General features: G+C 42.5%; 1 protein-coding gene across 1 annotated transcript in view; it reads right to left on the bottom strand.

Annotated features, from left to right (window-relative positions):
• Window positions 1–10,100: 10,100 nt before the first annotated feature.
• The window catches only part of CLASP1 (cytoplasmic linker associated protein 1), a 285,385-nt gene continuing 274,619 nt past the window's right edge, over window positions 10,101–20,866 (bottom strand). The window contains exon 41 of the mRNA XM_019667264.1: window positions 10,101–13,241. Within this exon, the coding sequence (XP_019522809.1) occupies window positions 13,155–13,241 (87 nt within the window). The 3' untranslated portion in view covers window positions 10,101–13,154. The remainder of the gene's footprint in view (window positions 13,242–20,866) is intronic.

Below are 20,866 nucleotides of genomic sequence, written 5' to 3'. Positions count from 1 at the left end.
GACCTGAAACCATAAAACTCCTAGAAGAAAATATAGGGAGTAAATTTGCAGACATTACCCAGAGCAATATTTTTACTGATACATCCCCATGGGCAAGGGGAGTAAAAGAAAAAATGAATATATGGAATTACATCAAACTTAAAAAGTTTTTCACAACAAAGGAAACCATCAACAAAACACAAAGGAAGCCTACTGAATGGGAGATGGTATTTGTCAATGAGATATCTGATAAGGTGTTAATATCAAAAATTTATAAAACATTCATGCAACTCAACACCAAAAGAACAAATAACCCAATTAAAAAATGGGCAGAGGATATGAAGAGACATTTCTGTAAAGAGGGCATACAGATGGCCAACAGGCATATGAAAAAATGTTCAACCTCACTAATCATTAGAGGAATGCAAATAAAAACCACAATGAGATACCACCTTACCCCAGTCAGAATGGCTATCATCGATAAATCAACAAACAACAAGTGTTGGCGAGGTTGTGGAGAAAAGGGAACCCTGGTGCACTGTTGGTGGGATTGCAGATTAATGCAGCCACTATGGAAATTAGTATGGAGGTATCTCAAAAAACTGGAAATGGAACTACCTTATGACCCAGCTATTACACTCGTAAGAATTTATCCAGAAAAATCCAAGACACTAATTCGAAAAAAATGTATGCACCCCTATGTTTTTTGCAGCACTATTCATAATAGCCAAGACTTGGAAACAACCGAAATGCCCATCGGTAGACGACTGGATTAAGAAACTATGGTACATTTACACAAAGGAGTATTACTCAGCTATAAAGAAGGAAATAGTATCATTTGCAATGATATGGATAGACCTAGAGAACATTATGCTAAGTGAATTAAGTCAGTCAGAGAAAGACAAATACCATATGATCTCACTTATATGTGGAATCTAAAAAACTGAATAAATAAGTAATGTAAACAGAAATAGTCTCAAAGATACAGAAGAAAAACTGATGGTTGCTAGTTGGGAGGGGGTGGGGATGAAGGAGGAGGGGAAGGTATGAGACAACATAAATTGGTAACTACAATATGGCCTCAGGGATAGAAAAGACAGTCTGGGGAATATAATCAATGACGTTGTAAATATTTTTTAGGGGGCCAGATGGACTCATGTCTTGTTAGGGAGACCACTTCATAGACAGTGTAGAGGCCTGACCACTGCAATGTACATCTAAAACTGCCATTGAATAATATTATATGTCAACTATAATTTAATACATAGTCATGGGATGTGGAGTATAGGGTGGGAATGGAGTCAATGGAATTGTAAAAGATATGTATGATATCAGGGGGTTGTCACTTTGTGAGGGGTGAATAGGATAACTATTGCATTGTTTTGTACACCTGAAACTAATAATTAAAAATAATAATAAAATTATAAATAAATAAATAAATAAAAATTAAAAAAATAAACAGTATAATATGGCAGATTTTGAAAAGTTTCTAGTCCTCTCCAGAAATTCTCAAACTGATCTTTTAGCTCTTTGAATATGTTAAAGTTATTTTAAAGCCTGTGTTTGATAACTCCAATAGTTGGAGACCTAGTGGATCTTTATCCAGTGTCTGTTTTTTTTGTTTGTCTTTGTTCGTGTTGTCTTGTCCCCTCATGTGGCCAGTTACTATTTATTGTGTGCTGAATAGTGTACTTAAAAATTGTATAAATGTTTCTACATCTCGGTTGTCTTAGTTTTCTCTTCTGGATCAGTAAGCACCCCAGGACACAAGTTGCCCTAAATTTGAGGCTCATCTCCCCAGATATCCATCCTCTCATGCTAATTCCCAGTAACAACTATTAATTTTCACTACTTTCTTAATTCTCTGATGCTGCAACCAAATTTTCAAAATATTTGTTCAACTTTTCAGTTACCTTCTGTAGAAGGATTTACCCAAATTATCTAGTATACCATTATCAGAAAATTCTCCCTATCATTAACTTTATTTGTGAGCATTATTTAACATTATTTGTGAGCATTTCCCATGTCTTTCAGAATTTTGGGACAAACACTTTTACATGGCTGGATAGTATTTCATCAAAAGGCTAAGCCATAATTTACTTAGGTGGTTTATCTTCTGTTGGATGTTTTGAGTTGTCAGTCTCTTTGCTCAGGGTTCTCCATTACAAATGGTGGAATCCACTCCAGTTAGTTTAAGCAGAAGGGGTTTCTTACAGAGAGTAGGGAAATAAAATTATCTTCAGGAGAGCAGGGGGACCCGGTTGGGTGCCACTCAGCCAGGAGCAACAGCAGACAGGGAACATTCCTTCCTGGATACGGGGACAAACCTTGGTGGTTCACCTGCTGTTTGGTAGCCACAGCACTGGGGACAAGCTAGAATCTACAATCTGAACTTCCCCCCAAGAACCAAATGTCACCACCACTGTGTGCATCCTTAACAAAAGCTGTTTCCCGTCTTGCAAGGTGCAACTCCTTGGCAGAACCGAGCCACATGTGGTATTACGCATCAAGGGAGTTCGGCCTAGTAGTCGAGGAATGCATGCTGGAAAAACTGAGGAAGACGTAGAGCTGGTCCTCCTCAGACAACACTTCTCTTCAGCCTGATGTTTCTGAGAACAGCCACCTTTCCTGGCCCTTCCCTTTCTGATATGTCTCTCTTGGGTTCTTTTCCCCATCCTTTTGGAGACTGTCTCACACAGATAATAAGGGACCTAAGACTTGGCTGAAAAAGCAGGACCCTGTGTGATCAATAACAATTTGGACAACATCAGAATCATTTCTCATTTCAGACTTTATTAGGAGATAAAACTAGGTGGGAGAGGAGTGAACTGAGCAAGAACAGGAGCCAAAGGGGACAAAGCCTCCCTAATGTTTAGGGGCCCAAGGGGCTGTAAAAAACCGAAAGAAGGTCCTCTCTGCTCTCCCCTCCCCCACTGCCATGTGCAGAAAGGGTGTCCTATAAACAGTGGTGGTGTCCTATATTTGGGGCCTCCCCTCAGACACAGGACACTGGGCAAGCAGCATGGCATTCCTTGAATTAAAGCCCATGTATTCTCAGGGGTCTACAAATTCTCTACAAAAATTTAAAGTCTGGGGGTTTCTATGTCTATGATAATCCAAAGCATTAATAGGAGACTCATCTAACTCACCTTATAACTTAGTATCCTCACATGTTTTTGGTTTTAAGTTTTAAAGTATTTGATAAGACAAAAGAAAGCATACAATAAGTCTTTCTTTAACGTTGTCAATAGGTTTTGCAACTTTAAGTGAAACAACACAAAATGAAACCAATTTTACCATAAACTAATTGATAGAAACAAGAGTTAAGTTCCTACAGCCACTTGTCAATGTTATAACAAAACAATGTTGAACCAAACGGTGTTATTCAAGGACCTGATGTATAGTAACATATATGTAGCTATGAGCTATAAAAATAAAACAAACACCCATTGATTCCACAACCCAAATTATGAGCTAAAAACATCAGCATCATTGAACTTGAAAATTCCCTGCACAGACAAAACCATTTTAAGCCATGTGAGCAAAACTAACTCTAGCTTATTTCATGAATGTAAGTGAAACAATTTAGGTTATTTCTTGTAAATGAATCTGATAATCATAAAGGAAATGAAGTCATCTCCCTAAAATGGTATGAGATAATCACTTTTAACCAGTCTCCAGCAGCCTGGAAACCCCCACTGTAATAAGCAATTATTGTGAAGGTTAAACAGCCTCCTTATTTTCACTTTATAGGCCATGCAATTTGTAACTCATGCCTCTGAGCTCCCTACCAGGTTTGCGTTTGAAAGCTCCCAGTTTGCAAACTGTTCTTCTGTAAACAACCAACTCTTACTAAATACCATTTTACTGATCGGTTTTAATTGTTACTGCTCTGGATTTTTGGCACTTGCCTCCTCAAACAAACCACCACTCTCCTAAATTTGTTTCACATCTACTTACTTTATACAGTTTTATCTCAACATATATGTCTCTAAAAGATACATGATAATTTAGGTTAGGTTATTTTCACCTTGAAAAAAAAATGATTTAGATGTTCTTCACATGCTTCTGGGACTTTCTCTTTTCCCTCAAAATAATATTCCTAAGATTCATCTGTGTTGTTAAATGTAGCTGCCATTCATTCATTTTCCTTCTGTGTCGGATCCCATTACGTGAATATTCCATGATGTCTTCACTCATCCTCCTTTTAGGGCTCCTTTGGGCCGTGTCTGGTTTGGGTTTTAGGGATCACGCCGCCTCAGACACCCTTGCACGTGTCTTCCAGAACCCTCGTGCCTGGGTTTGCCCAGGGCATGCCCCACGAGTGGAATTGATGGTCACAAGGCCATATGAATCTTCAATTTTATAAGAGAATATCAAACTGCTTTTCATATGGGTCTGCCTCGCAATTTGAGGGCTAATAGAGGCCAAAAGATTCATTGAAATTACACAGAAATGGGGAAGCCAGCATTGGAACCCAGGCCCAGTTCCAAAGGTCAAGCCCCCTACCCACTCCCCAGGAATTGGTTTAATGAGCACTGAATGAAAAGTAATGGCTAACCCAACAGATGATGCAGTGTTCAGGGTGCTCTTTATTTTTAAGTGATTTACAAATATCCTATGAGGTACCTACTCTTGTCATTGGCACTCTACCCACTCAGAGGCAGAAAGAGGCTAGAAAACTTGCCCAAGCTCACACAGGGCTGGGATTTGAACCCAGGCAGTGGAGCAGTAGCAGTTGCATTATGTACCATGGCAGGGGGACTCCTGAATAAATAGAAAAACATCTAGGTCATGAGGCATGTCCTAGAGATCACATACCACTTGGGGAAATGCAAACTAGTCATTCATTCATTCATTCATTCATTCATTCATTCATTCATTCAGCACCTATCCTGGCCCAGGTACATGGCTAAGTGTGAGGCATACAGGTGTAAATGAGACAGGTCCAGTTCTTACCCAAGGATATAGGCAAAACAGATGGATTATTGCACACACAGATATGAAATGCATGATGGGGGTTAGGAAAAAAAGTAAAGAGGCTAATTTGGAGTCCTCTTCAAAGGAGTAATGATCTGGCATTTAAGCTGAGACCTAAAATACCTGTAGAAGTTAGCCAAGAGAATTGCATAGATTTCCGTGTGTGTGTGTGTGTGTGTGTGTGTGTGTGTGTGGTGTGTGCACAAGTGCACGTGTGCAGAGGGGTGAAGGGAGTGGACCAGGCAGAGCGAACAGCAGCAGAGGCCTGGCGGCAGGGAGGGACACAGTGGCCGGGGCACAAGACGGGGTGAAGGTAGAAGGCAGGGGCTGGGTGGTGGACCTGCAGGTCAAGGCCAAAATTCTGGAATATTATCCTGATGTGTGTGTGTGAAGCCACTGCAAGGTTTGAAGCAAAGGAATGACAGATGAACCTTGATTAAAATCAGCAGCCACATGCCTCCAGGAGGGAGACTAGAAGGCAGCGGAGCGCAGGTAGGACAGGGCGGGAGCAGCCTCCCACTGGTGCAGGTGAGAGAAGAGGGAGGCTAGGCCAGGTGGTGACTGGGAAGGGCGAGAGGTGGAGCTTCCAGATCTACTATGAAGGTGGGGTTCATGGGACTTGTGGGTAGGCTAAGGTGGGAGTGGAGGACGAGGGAACGGGCCTAGCATTAGAATCCGAGTGGCTGGAGCTACCCTTTTCCAAAATGGTGAGCAACAGATTTGGGAGACCAGCTCAAATGTCCGATGGTGAAAATACTCCATTTGAGCAGCCCTTGAGGCGTCCACGCGAAGTCGAGAAGGGTGAGGGAATCTGGAGCTCAAAGGAGGTAAGATGTGGCTGTTAGGACAGGGAGCTGTGGGAAGGTGTGGTGTGAAGTCCCCTGTGGAGAGGGCACCCAGCTCGGGGGAGCCGCTGTTTCTAGGGGCTGAGGAGCGGCTGGAGTCGCTGGAGGGAGGTTACATAAAAAGGAAAGACTTTCAGACAGTTCTTTGTCTCTCTCCACCTCCTCCGGGCTGATCGTCTCTCACAGATGGAAAAGCACCTAGAAGCTGACGGTTTGTGTGTTGATCTTTCCCCCTGGACTGTGGGTTTTAAAGGGAAGAGACATTAATTCTTTCATTTGTTTGTCCACTTACTGAGCATCATGTGTGTGAGAAGTTGGGGTAGGTGCCTCAACAATAGTAATTGTAATAATGTAAGAATTATAACAGCTGACATTTGTTGAGGGATCCGAGAACTGTGTTAGGAACTTTACACACAGTATGCTAATCCTTGTATCCCTGTCTCCCAAATTCCCCACCCCTAGGATTTCACAGAGGAAGAAACTGAGGTCATCCTAAACTGAAATCCATTGGCTCAAGTTACAGACTCTGAAACTCCTAGGGTTGGATTCAAGACCCAGACTTCCTGTGCCCAAGCAGGCCCTTTCCTCCATGCCAGGCCCAGCAAGCAGTACCTGGGGTGCCCCATAAACATTTATCATGAGCTGGTGTCACACAGCTCAGCAGTCCTGTGACCAGAGACCACCTGAACTTGCTAACAAGAGAAACAGATGGGAAACAGCACCAAGGCTCAGAGAAGAGACAGAGACACAATGTTAAGACTGGTTCAGTCTAGAGTGGGACTTCCTGGCTTGGAATCCCAGCTCTGCCTCTTACTAGCAATGTGACCCCAGGTGAGTTACTCAGCCTCTCTGTGCCTCTGCTTTCCGTCTGTAAAATGGGAATAATAATAGGACCTACCTCAGAGGGTTTTATGAGGATTAAGTCAGGTAACTCAGTGCAACACTGGACCAGCGCTTAGCACACAGTAAGCATTCAGTATCAGTTATGTCCACTGGGGAAATGGCAGGCCTGCTGACCTGGGAAGCAGGAGACCAGAGGAGAGGCGCTGACGCTGGATATATGTGGGGAGACTTCCAAGCCTCCCAGGTAAAGGGGACTGCCAAGGCTGTGGAGGCACGGAGCCGGAACCACTGCTGTGGGAGATGGCGCTGCCTGGGCCCAGGTCTGGGGCCGCGGGCCCTTCCTGCCCCCCGCTAACCGCCATCCCCCCACCCCGCTACCCTCCCCTCTCCCCCCCCACTCGCAGGGCACCTGGGGAGGTAGGGGCATCCCAGAGCTGTAGGGAATTTACCCAGGAACACCATCTCCAGAGGGGCCCAGAGCCTTCCAGGCCTCAACTCTGGCAGCAGGCCCAGTGTCTGAGGAGGGCACTGGTGTGGAAGCATTTTAATGTTTTTTAAATACATAATCTAAGATTAGATGCCCATTCAAATGACCTTTGTCCGTTCTTGCCTGCAGCCACTGAGGTATAAGTTAATAAATACTGGAGGAAATGGAAAGGCCAGGCAGGCCGGGGCTAAGGCTCTTCAGGGAAGACCTTTCCCCTGCACGGGAGCTTTATCGCCCGGAGAAGTGTACGTTCTGTTTGCCTGAGACACTCCTGCTTTCCCTCTGCTGGTGGCTCCCTATTTCCCTTTCAATATCCTAGTCCAGATGCTGAGTTAGTCACTATCCATTACCCCATAATGCCAGTGGTGGTCTGGCTGACATCCTCAAAGCCTAGCGCTGTTTTTTGCCAGCTTGCCTTAAGGATTGTCCCACAAGTGGAGGCTACACTCCGTCATGTTTTATGCAAAATGCTCTGCAACAGTTTTCAAACTGTGGTTGCAGACCAGCAGTATCAGCATCACCTGGAATTGATCAGAAACACACATTTCCAGGGTCTCCCTCAGCCCTACGCCGTCAGCAGCGCTGAGGGTGTGGCCCAGTTTCTGCTTCACAAGCCCCCTATGAGGCTCTGATGTGCTCTCTGTAATTTCAGGAAAGATGTGTTATGGGTGAGGAGATGCGAGGAGGCAGAGAACACAGCTGCTGGACAGAGGTGGGCACCTGGGTCCTAGCCCCAACTCCGCTCATAACTGTCTAGCTGGGAGTTTTCCTTGTGTCTGTTTTCTCACCTGGAAATTGAACACGAGAGCACATGCCTTCTCTGCATCTCAGGACTGATGTAAACATCAGTGAGATGCTACAGATGAGAATTCTTCAAAAATCTAAGTGCCTCACCAATGACATTAATGCTGCCTGTCAACTACTCTTTCCCTCTCTCCCATTACTGATCCAAGAATGTCAATCAACAACGGTGGCCTTTAAGTCAGAGGTTTTCACCTTGAAACCCTTGGACAGCTTTAGGGGGTTCTGCAATCTACTATGATTGAGTGAAAATTGGTGGAAGTATCAGTAACTTAAGATGTACAGATAACACCTTCTTACTGGCAGAAAGTAGCAATGATCTGAAATGACTTGTGATGAAAGTGAAGGAAGTGCCAAAGCAGGACTGCATTTGAACATCAAGAACACAACAATTATGACTACAGAAAAAAAATACACAACTTTAACAGAGACGATGAAGACACTGAAATTGTTAAAGATTTTGCTTACCCTGGTTCGGTCATCAATTCCAATGGAGAATGCAGCCAAGAAATCAAGAGAAGGCTGAGACTCAGAATGGGACAGCAATGGAAGAATCAGGAAAGATCACCAAGAGCAAAGACGTGTCATTAGAGACCAAGGCTGAAGTCATCCACACCCTCGTGTTCCCACTTACTATGTATGGATGAGAAAGCTGGACAGTGAAGAAGGTGGATAGGAAAAACATTGATTCATTTGAAATATGGTGCTGAAGATCTCTGCAGATACCTGGACCACCGGAAAGATGAACATGTGGGTCCTGGAGCAAAATAAGCCTGAAACATCACTGGAGGCAAAAAGGACAAAACTGAAGCTGTCTTACATCAGGCATCTCAGGAGAAGGCAGGGTTGTTTTTTTTTGGTTTTTTTTTTGCAAAAGACAATACTGCTGGGAAAACAAGGCAGCAGGAAAAGAGAAAGACCACATATGAGATGGATTGACTCCATAAAAGAAGCTATAGGCATGAGTCTACAGGAGATGAGCAGGGCGGAGGACAGGACACTGGACTTCACTCATCCGTAGGGTCACCAGGAGTCTGAGCCACTCAATGCTTGTAACACACGATTGAGTGCAAATGTTCATTTTTCTGGTGACCATTCAGATCTCTCAAAGTCAAGACCTGCTATTGAAGTGGGCCCTGTACCCCCACCCCACTACCATGGCCTGTGACCGCCTGAAAGATGGCAAGGACTTCCTGGCTGCCCTGGGATAAGGGAGGGCAATGGGGCTGGGGGTGGGGTGGGGTAGAGATCCAAATATAGAAAGCAGCACTGCCTGCCTTGCCCGAATGTGGTCGGTCCATCACCTGGGACTTTTCCCCATTTGTTAATGGTTAATGGAACCTGCATACACAGGCGTGGGGGTGACCTCACCCTCCGGTGTATTCCCCACCACAGCCAAGAGACTGGCATTTACTCTGCCAGCTGTTTCACTCACATCATGTCTATTAACCCTCACTCTACCTCCATAAAGTAGCTCTCACTGTAGTTTATAAATGAAGACTGAGGCAGGAAGTGACATGACTTGCCCCACAGTGAAGGGGGGAGACGGGATTTGAACCCAGGTATGCGTGATCCGTATCCCTCTGCGGTCACATGTAGGCGGCGGGCCACAGGGGAAAGGAGGCTCAGTCATGGGGTAGTGACACTTGACATGCATCATGGAACATGAGGGAAAACTCAAAATAGTTTTAAAATGAAAGTAAAGCTTCAAATAAATGGATTGGTGCCCTTGGTGTGGTGCACAGGCTCCTCCTAAGACCATGCTCCTGCCTGCTGTTAGGCAGCCCCTTTCAAGCCTTTCATCCACATCCAAGTGAAGACCCGCCTGCTCCCAGCAGGTGGCCTGCTGGTTTCTGAAAGCGAGTGTTCTTCCTCCCTGCTCTAGCGAGGGGGCAGGCTGGACAAGGGAGGCCCTCTGCTCATACAGCTCAGCAGGGGTCTTCATGCCCAACCTTTCCACCCCACACTGCACACAGCAGCCCCTGGGCACCCGGTCAGGTGGGAAAGTGCCCCTAGGGTTAGACCTGTTTTAACACGAAGAGAAAGAGGTGCCCTGATGGAGTCCCCTCGGATTCTTTATAGATGTGGCCATGTTATGACGTCAGGGATATGGGACAAGCTTTCTGCAGGGTACGGTGATAAAAAGACTGCCCCAACGCAGGAAACTGAATTAAGTTTCATTTATTCTAGGGCAAACTTGAAAGTGTTTGTTTTCTTTTTTAGCAAATCCTAGCACATTATTAACAACAACAAAAAAAAACTGTACATTTGCCATGATACACCTGAAAGTGAAACAAATAAGATATAAATACAGATATGGATGTAACATGAAAAAGCAAGGAAAAAACAAAACAAAAACCCAAAAAACCCAACTTAGGGGTGTGGGGACCATGCGTGTGAACACAGTGCCGACAAAACTATTTTGGTGGCTGATATTTTTCAGAGCATTTCTTTTTTCATTTCCAAACACCATTGTTAGTAAAGTCCTGTGGAAGTCTACAAAGTTCTTATTTGCTGTTCTTCAATGTGTAATATTTATGCTTGATAAATAAGGGCGGAAGGGAAAGAAAAAGATGAGACAAAAATCCGTTGCGTTGTCCGCACGGGGGCGCGGATAAGCTAGAGTTGCAGAGGCAGTGCCGCCGCAGTGCGGGCACCGGGCCGCGCGACCCCGGCACTGGAAGGGCGCTGCGAGCCTCCCCTGCAGCTGTGGCCTCACGAGCGACCGCAGCAGCGTGAAGGGGAGCAGGAGCTGGGCGATCTGGCCCCAGCGGTGGGGTCAGGTGCGCTCTGAGGGTCCTGGACAGTCAGGTAAACAGGGGAAGCAAACTCAGTTTGGGTGCTTTGTTTTTCCGTGTTCTGTTGTGTCATCTGAATAGGGGCCCTGCAGGGAAGCGGCCAGGCAGCTGCAGCTGTCAGGGTGTCGAGGGCGGCGGGCCTGGCGGCCCTCCCTGTGAGGTGGCGGCGGCATGCGAGTGTCCTCGGAGGCGGGCAGCGGTTGGACTGAGGCCAAGACACCTGTGAGTGCCTGTATGTCTAAGTCAGGAGACGAAGGCTGGGCAAGTGACATCAAGGCGAGCCCTTTGTGAGGACGATGAGGGCATTCGGCAATGTTCAAGATTCTTCCCAACTGTAGGCGGGGGCCATGGCGACCTGGGAATCAAGAGTTGAGGAAGGTCTATCCAAACACGAGGCATAAAAAAACTCATAAATAACCTAGCCAGAATACACGTTTCTACAATGGAGCAGTAATCAAAGATGCTCTGCTGACTCACTTGTAGAGTGTACAAAAGAATCCCATTAGTGAAATATTAACAAACAGTATTTATTTAACAATGAAAGTGAGGCCTGGTCCTGCTATGTTTTGAGCCAAAAAATAAGCCAATAATATTCAACCACTTAAAATGCACCCCTGAAGTTCCCTCAACAGCAGCAGTGGGGCACTCCCTACATGTGTGAGATACCCCTACACACACACACACACACGCACGCACGCACGCACGCACACACACGCACACACAGTAAAGGCACCCTGGCTTCACTGTTCCTGGACCTTCATTTTCAGAGCCTATTTCCAAATAAAGTATGTAAAATAATATCTGAATGAAAATGAGTTACATTTGCTACAGTGTCTTTCACAACTCCCAACATCAAAGCTGGAGGGTTAGAGAAGACGGGGGTCTGTGGAGGTCAGTGCTGAGAACCACACAATCTCTGCCTCTCAGCACTGCCAGCTGAAGGAACTCTGCACCAAAACTGCAAACACTTCATTAAAAATTTACATCAGAATAGGCATTTTCCATGGAAAAAAAATCATTTTCAATTTAGAGGCTCTAAAGTACTTAAGAGATGACAGAAATCTTTATGATTGCATTAAGAAGTTCCATTTGGCTTTAAGAATTTTACTCAAAACTTATTTAGCCAGACTCCACATCTATAGTTACTTTGGAACAATCAAACCCTCAAAAAACTTTTTAAAAGGGGCAGTTTCTCTGGTAATTTCTTATTGAAGAAAAGGAAATACTCTAAAATTGTGTTTCAAATACTCTTTTTCTGCAATTTGCCACTCATCATAATTACTTTTTCCTTAAACAATGACTATTTCAACAGATGATCAAGGAAGTACTTCAGTCTATAAATTAAAAAAAAAAATTCAGATACCTGGTCTCTCTAGGCTTCTCTTTGATCTTAGTCATAAATTAAAGAAAAGTCAAAACTGAGATGGTCGAGTTGCCATTTACTAGACCAAGTGAAAACCTTTTAGAATTGAGCAGCTTAAGCAAAGGATGGCGCCAGGCCAGAATCACCAAAAACCAGGGTTGAGGGAGAAGCCCTGGTAAAATAGTGTTTCCTAAAGATCTTAGTAGCAAAACAAACTATTTCTGATATCTTCCATGCTTCATGAAATGCCATTTTAGGCATCACTAACGATGCTATACATTTACCTTGATTTTTGTGTTTGGATATAAACTTTAAGGATTCTTTTGAGCAGAAGCTCTAGGGTGGGGGCCGACAGCATTATGGCATTGTTCAGTGGGGCTGGGCGCCTGAACTGGAAGAAGACTGAGAGGATGCCCTTCTAAACCACAGGGAGGGCACTCAGCCTGCAGTCTAGATATTATAAGCAAAATTCTATGTGTTTTGTTAAAAAGCCATCTTCAGGCTTTTCTCCATTTTTTGCCAAGACCCAATTCACATTCTTAGTAGGTCTCAAAATATAATTTAAAGATGGACAACCCTTTCATGGTGGCAGTAGTGAAAGGGGGAAGGTGGGGTCGCCTGCCCCACACAGGCCATATCCAGGAGAAAGTTAGCTAAGATGAAAGAGAAATACAAATTAACACACCGTCCTCAACTCTGTTAACTGAAGAGAAAATGCTACTTCCTACAACTATTGGCTAAAGAGCTCTGATTTTTAAAGACAGCACCCCACACACATGGGTTGATGATCTCAGCAGGCTGTAGAAGACATGTGTAAGTATGGCTCTTTTCTTTTCTTATTCCTTTTGCTTTGTATGAAGACGGCAAAACAGGCCTTGCTTCATTTACATTCAATACCAGTAAGATTCTACACAAAAGCTGGAAGGGACCAAAATACTGATTGTAATAAATATTGCGGGCCTCCTTGTCCTGATGGGGCAGCCGATGAAGGGGAGGGGAAGGTCTCTGAGAGGCACCACCGACTGCTTCTAGGGCTACGCAGAGACTCGGTGTTGCCATTAACTGTGTGTGGAGACGTCCGAGGAGGAGCTGCTGTTGCTGTTCGTGGTTTGGGCCCTCTTTATATATAAGTTTAGTAGCTTCATCTGCAAAGATAAGATACAACTGAATTAGCAGCAGGAAAAGCAATCATAAAGTAGAAAACAAGGTGGGGGTGGGTTGGGGAGAACCCCAGGTGACAACAGCATGTCCCTTAATTGAGAAATTCATTATACAAGTATTTATTGAGTGCCTACTACTTATCCCATATATCTGCCAGGGCCACAGCAACAGGGAGAAGGCCAGAGTCTAGAGGAGAGGGAAATGCAATGGGTTATCACAAAAGAGAAGAAACATGTTATGATGGGGTGGGCTGTGAGGACTCCCTGGGAGAAGGTACACGAGGAGCAGTACTCAGACCCACACATTCAAGGGCAACTGCAGCCAATGGCTCCCTCCAAGCCAGCAGCAGAAGCAGGCTGAGAGCCCGCCCTCCACAGGGATAAAGTAGCTAAGCCAAGATTAGATGTCAAGTTTTCTAACTTTCACACCTTTGTTGAAGCAGCTCCTCCCACCTATAACACCTTCTCTCTCCACCCCAATTTCTGCCTACTGAAACCACGAAAACACCGTGGCATCTGCGACTTACCACCTGAAAGGCCACCTCCACAAGGTTGTCCCTCATCTGCTCATTTGGATATGACCATTCCTTCCTCTCCACTCCTGTGGCACTCCCACCCCCTATCGCAACTTAGCACATGCCACCTCATGCCACAAGTGACAGTGGACTTCTCGCTCCTTTCAGCAAATCTGGACCTCCCTGATGCCAGATACCATGTCACTAAATAACATCCTCCCTGATGGGCACAGTGCTTTGCAATGAAAGGGCTTTCATATCTGAGACCTCATCTGCTTTGAATTTAAGCTACTGGAGCTCTCAAGATAAATAAAACAGCACATAACATAGTAGGTTCTTAAATACCTGTAGGATGTCACTAAGTTCATGTTGAGAATTTGCCCGATCATATGAAGAATAAGAGAAACAGGTATTTGCAGAAGTAGAATGCCCGTAGAAGGATCTATGTAACACACAACTTGTGAGACATGACACACTATGTACAGCCTTCTACCTGCCTCGCTCTAAACAGGCTGTGAGGTCAAGACAATTATCAGGCAGCCGGGAGAGGAGAGACTGGTCTCCGGGGGCCCACGAAGAGATGCTCAGGGTGGTGCGTGTGGCACAGACAAAGCAGTGTCCTCTGATGACCAGAGGGGGCGGACAGGAAGAGTAAGCTACAGAGCTCCTTACAGGCAAAGCCTCCCTGGCCCCGGCCCCCACCAAGGTGCTGTCTGTCATATAAGTGCATGCAGACTGAAATATACTGTTGTGTTGTAGGTTGTTTTCCCACAAATGGAGTCTGCAGCGGGCACCCTGAAGCTTGCTTCTTTATTCAGCACCCCAGCTCTGAGGTCTCCCCATGCCAGGAGTGGCAGTGCTGGCTCACTCGTTTCACCTGCAGTGGGCTGTCATGTTCATTTACAGTACATGTCAGTTTGTTTTTCATTCCCCACCTTTAAATATCCAATATCCTAAACATTTTAACATAATGCAAGTGCTATGATGAAAGTTCCATCACTTTACACAAGGATTTTAATGCTTTAAAGCTCAGTGTGATACGTCCAGGGCCAACCAGGTTCAAGGGAAACCCTGGCACATTAGACAAAGGACTGGCCTGAGACTCAAGAGATCCAACAGAGTTCTAGAACCAGCTCCACACTAACTAGTTGTGTGACCTCGGGCAAAACGTTTTCTGAGCCTCAACATCCCCACCTGCAAAACGAAGAGCAATAATACTTCCAAGGAGCCTTCTGCAGCTCCCTGTTCATAAAATGTGTCCTCTGAGCACACTGTTCTACCCAAGTTGTGCACACTGCTCCTTCCTGTACTTTGGTCCTTCTTTTCTCCTAGGCAGCTCACCCCCCCTTCCTGCCTAGTCCCACTTCCTCCTGCTCCAGTGGGCCCAGGACCCAGTGGTCAGAGCCTGTTCCACTGTGTCTACTACCTGCTGGTCTCTCCTGGGTAGCTGTACAAGTTTCCTTCTGTGCCAGTCCCATCTCCCTGCTGTATTTTATGCTACTTCAGGGTAGGATGAGTTTTTTGCTTTTCCCATATGCTTTAGCAGAGTGTAGTGAAGAAAGCAGGTTCCTAACACATACTTGTTGAGTCAGAGTTTTTTAAAAAGAAAAAAATGATCTAGAAGACAGTTATATTTCTATGAAAGCCCAATTAAAAATGAGTTGCGAAACATTGTTATGCTTATTTGCAACTCAAAACCACCAATGTACCCACCTAGTCAAGTCTAGAATACAACTGCAAGTACAAGGAAAATATAACAATAACAGAGTTAATGACGTGTACATGTTTAACAGCTTACAAGGAGCTTTTATACCGACTAATATTTGAACCTCAAAAAAATCCTCTGAGGTTTGTAGAACAGGTTCTCCTATTTTACAAATAAAACAGCTGAGGACCAGAAAACTTGCTCAATAAGCTCGTGTAAATTCAAATTAGAGTGTTTTAACATTAGAAAGTCAAATGTAAACCCCACAGCAACCACAAAGAAAACAGCTATAGAACACACACAAAAGGAAATGAGAAGGGTTTTTAAAACATTTCAGTACAAAAACCAAACAAACACAAAAGAAGACAGCAATGCAAAAAAATTAGGGACAATAACAGCTATAAGGTACATAGAAAACAAATACCAAAATGACATATCTGTCTCCTTATCAGTAGTTACTTTCAATGTAAACGGGTTAAACTCTTCAATCAAAGGACAGAGACTGGCAGAATGAAGAGAAAAAAAACATGATTCAATTATATGCTGTTTACAAAAGATTCACTTTAGATCCAAAGACACAAATAGGTTGAAAGGGAAAGGATGGAAAGAGGTATTTCATGGAAACAATAATCAAAAGTACAGGGATGGCTACACTAATATCACACAAAATAGAATTTAAATAAAAAAAAAAAGGTTAGGGCCAGCTGAGCGGCTCAGTTGGTTAAGAGCTTGCTGAAGAGTTTGAGCTCTGAACAACAGCGGTTCGAGTCCCGGCCCAAGCTGAGCAGCCGCTGAGCTGCCAACAGGTGGCAGGATGGCTCAGCTAAAAAAAAAAAAGGTTACAAAAGACAAAGAAGTATATTATATATTAATAAAAGGTCAATACAGCAAAAAACATGTAACAATTATAAACATTTATGCATTAATAAAATGCCATCAAAATATATGAAGCAAAAATTGACAGAATTGAAAGGAGAAACAGTTTTACAATAATAGTTGGAAACTTTAAAAATGGAAAGAACAAGAAAGTAAGGGAGAAAATAGAGGACTTGAACAATACAATAAACCAACAAGATCTGAAAGAGATATCAGAACACTCTACCCAACAACAACAGAATACACATTCTTTTCAAGTTCATGTGGGCCATTCTCCAGGATATACTATATGTGAGGACACAAATCTCAACAGATTCAAAAAAGGTAAATATCATTCAAAGTATCTTCTCTGACCACAACCAAATGAAATTAGAAATCAATAACAAAACTGAAAAATTCACAAATGTATGGAAACTGAACACATTTAAAAAAAAAAACAATGAAGAAATCACAAAGAAAATTAGAAAATATCTTGAAACAAATGAAAATGAAAACTTAACATACCAAAACTTATAGGATGCAGCAAAAGCAGTGCAAAGAGTGATATTTACAGCTGTAAATGATTATATTAAAAAAGAAATATCCCATTTCAACAACTTAACTTCACATCTTAAGGAACTGGAAAAAAATAATAATAAACTAAGCCCAAAACTAGCAGAAGGAAGGAAATATTGGGTTGACAGAAAAGTCATGACATATTTTTTCTGTTTTTCGTTGCAAAAATGTGTCATAACTTTTCCGACAACCCAAAAATAAAGATTAAAGCAGAGATAAATGAAATAGAAAAACAGAGAAAAATTAATAGAAAAATAGAGAAAAGTTGATTTTGAAAAAATAAATCAACAAAATTGACAAACATTTAGCTAAGTTGACTAAGAAAAAAAAGAACACTCAAATTACTAAAATGGGAAATGAATGTGTACATTACTACTGGTTCTACAGAAATCAGAAAGGTCATAAAAGAATACTATAAATAATAGTACACCAACAAATTAGATAACCTCAATGAAATGGACAATTTCCTAGAAACACAAAACTTACCAAGATTGAATCATGAAGAGAAAATCTAAACACACCTATAACTAGTGAGGAGATTAAATTGTAATAAAAAATCTGACAAAGAAAAGCCCTGGACCAGATGGCTTCACTGGTCCAAACTTTTAGAGAACAAAATGCTCCTCAAATATTTCAAGAAAATTAAAGCGAGAAGAACACTTTCAAACTCATGCTATGAGGTCAGCATTGTCCTGATACCAATGTCAGATAAAAATATTACAAGAAAAATACAATTCCTTTATAAATATTGATGCAAAAATCTTCAAGACTAACAAACTGTATTCAACAGCATATTAAAAAGTTTATACACCATGACCATTTATACACTGAGTGGTACTTATTCCTAAAATGCAAGGATGGTTCAACAAATGAAAATTGATCAATATAACACACCACATTAACATAATGAAGGAAAAAAAAAACCACACGATTATCTCAATTGATGCAGAAAAAGTATTTGACAAAATTCTATACATTTTCATGATAAAAATACTCAACATACTAGGAATAGAAGGAAACTACCTCAACATATCCCTACATATATGAAAAGACTGCAGTGAACATTATGTTCAATGGTGAAAGACTGGAAGTTTTTCCTCTAAGATGAGGGAGACAAGGCAAGGATGCCTGCTTTTTATCAATTCCACTCAATATAGTATTGTAAATTCCAGCCGGAGCAATTAGGCAGGAAAAGAAATAATAGGCATCCAAACTGGAAAAAAAGTAGTAAAATTATCCTTTGTACATGATTTGATCTTATATATAGAAAATCCTAAAGATTCCACAAAAACTGTTAAGACTAATAAGTGAATTCATCACAATAACAGGACACAAAATCAATGAGTAAAAACCAGTTGCATTTCTATATACTAAAAATAAATAATCAAAAAGGAAGAAAACAATTCCATTTACAAAAGCATCAAAAAGAATAAGATACTTAGGAATTATCTAAACCAAAGAAGTGAAAGAATTGTACAGTGAAAACTATAAATGTTGCCGAAAGTAATTAAAGACATAAATAAATGAAAAGATATCCCATGTTCATGGACTGGAAGAAAATATTGTTAAGATGTACCCCCAAAGCTATCTAGAGTCAATAAAATCCCTACCAAATCCCAATGAGGATTTTTTTGCAGAAATGAAAAATCAATCTTAAATTCATATGCAATCTCAATAGACCCCAAAAAGCCAAATGATCTAGAAAAAGAACAAAGCTTAAGGATGCCCACTTCTGATTTGAAAACTTACTATGAAGCTACAGTAATCAAAACAGTGTGGTACTGGCCCAAAGACAGACACACAGACAATGGAACAGAACAGAGAGCCCAGAAATAAACCCTCACATATGTGGTCAAATGATTTTTTACAAGGGTGCCAAGACCATTCAATAGAAAAAGGGTAGTCTTTTCAACAGATGGCGTTAGGAAAACTGGATATTCACAAACAAAAGAACGAAGCTGGACCCCTTACCTTAACACTTACACAAAAATTAACTCAAAATGGATCAGAGACCTGTGTGTAAGAGCTAAAATAAGAAAGCTTTTAGAAGAAAACATTGGGCAAAAGCTTCACAACAGTGGATTTGTCAATGATTTCTTGAATATGACACCAAAAGTACAGCAACAAAAACAATAATAGACAAATTGGACTTTGTGAAAATTAAAAAGTTTTGTGTATTAAAAGACAGGGAATAACCAGAATATATAGAGAACTTCTAAAACTCAACAATAACAAAAAAACCAAACAACCCAATTCAAAAATGGGCAAAGGACTTGAACAGACATTTCTCTGAAGAAGATATATAACTGGCCAACAAGCATACGTGTATGAAAAGATTCAGTATCAACAATCATTAAAAAAATGTAAATGAAAAAATACCACCTCACACCAGCTGTTAGGATGACTACTATAAAAAAAAACCACACACACACAAAAAATCCCCCCCCCCCCAAAAAAACAACAACAATAAAACGAGAGAAAATAAATGCTGGTGAATGTGGAGAAACTGGAACCCTTGTGCACTGTGGTAGAAATGTAAAATGGTACAACCTCTGTGCAAAACAGTTTGGCAGTTATCACATAACCCAGCAATTCTACTCCTGGATATACACCCAAAAGAACTGAAATCTGGGTCTCAAAGAGATATTTGTATGCCCATGTTCATGTTCATAGCAGCATTATTCACAACAGCCAAAAGGTGTAAACAACCCAAGTGTTCATTACCAAGAAATGAATAAGTAAAATACTGTCTGTACAAACAATGGAATACTGTTCAGTCTTCAAAAGGAAGGAAATTCTGACATATGCTGTGACATGGAGGAATCTTGAGGGCATTATGCTCATTGAAATAAGCCCATCACACAAAGACAAATACTGTAGGATTCCACTTTTATGAGGCACCTGAGTAGACAAATTCATAGAGACAGAAAGGAGAATGGTGGGTGCCAGGGGCTGGGAGGAGGGGGGATGGGGAGTTAGTTAATGGGGTCAGGATTTCAGCTTTACAAGATGAAAAGAGTTCTGGGAGTGGATGGTGATGATGGTTGCATAATAGTGCGAATGTACTTAATGCCACTGAACTCTATACTTAAAATGGTTGATAGTACATTTTATGTTTATGTGTATTTTACCACAGTAAAAAAAATTGAGAAAAAGAAAAAAGAAAGCTTGCTCAGGGTCACACAGCTAGTAAGTGGGGGACAGAGACGAGAAGGAAGGTGGTCTGACCCCAAAGCCAGCGTTGCTGCCATGGAAATGGGACACTTCTCAAAATGCCTCCACAGGTTCCTCCCTCCCTGTCCCCACATCAGGCCTTTGTCTATAGAACCTGGTACCATCTATTAAGTAGTGGAAGGCGGTTGTGATAGGCCTGGTTACAGAGAAACAGGGAGCTCCGGCTTGATTCTATTTACTTCTAGTCTAGGACACTGATACAGACTTAGCACAGTGTTCTGTCAGCTACCCAGTTTTTTTTTGGGGGGGAGGGCATGTTTTTTAGGAGATGTATATTCGACTCTACCAAGTTCATATTAACACATCCGAGTTATCACGTCTGAAATTCTAATGGCTGGATGAACTGGGCTGCCAAACCACACAGGTGTCACGGCCAGCCTCCCTAAGCCCTCTGAGCTGACTGAAGCTGTAAGTGGGGGAGGGGGGAGTCCTGTCTCATGATCAGGATGTGGGCTCTAGACTCAAGGTCACCCCTGAGAGGGACAGCACAGGCCAACTGCAGAATAGGGATGAGAAAACACCTGTATTTTCTCAGCCCCTTATTGGAAGGGTCAAGTGAGATGACAGGACAGCCCCCTTACTCAGGAAAGTAGAGTGCCGAGGTCTAATAGTAATTGTGGATGAATTTCCTATTTTATAAATCTAACTCCCTCTGTGAACGCTGTCTTCTAGGTCCTCAAGGAGGCCAGGAACCACCTATAAATCCTGATGAGGAGGAGCGGGGG

The sequence above is a fragment of the Hipposideros armiger genome, unplaced genomic scaffold, assembly GCF_001890085.2.
Source record: "Hipposideros armiger isolate ML-2016 unplaced genomic scaffold, ASM189008v1 scaffold_491, whole genome shotgun sequence".
Classification (NCBI taxonomy): Eukaryota; Metazoa; Chordata; class Mammalia; order Chiroptera; family Hipposideridae; genus Hipposideros; species Hipposideros armiger.
The sequence above is the reverse complement of the archived record's forward strand: the minus strand, read 5'-3'. Positions and strand labels throughout refer to the sequence as shown.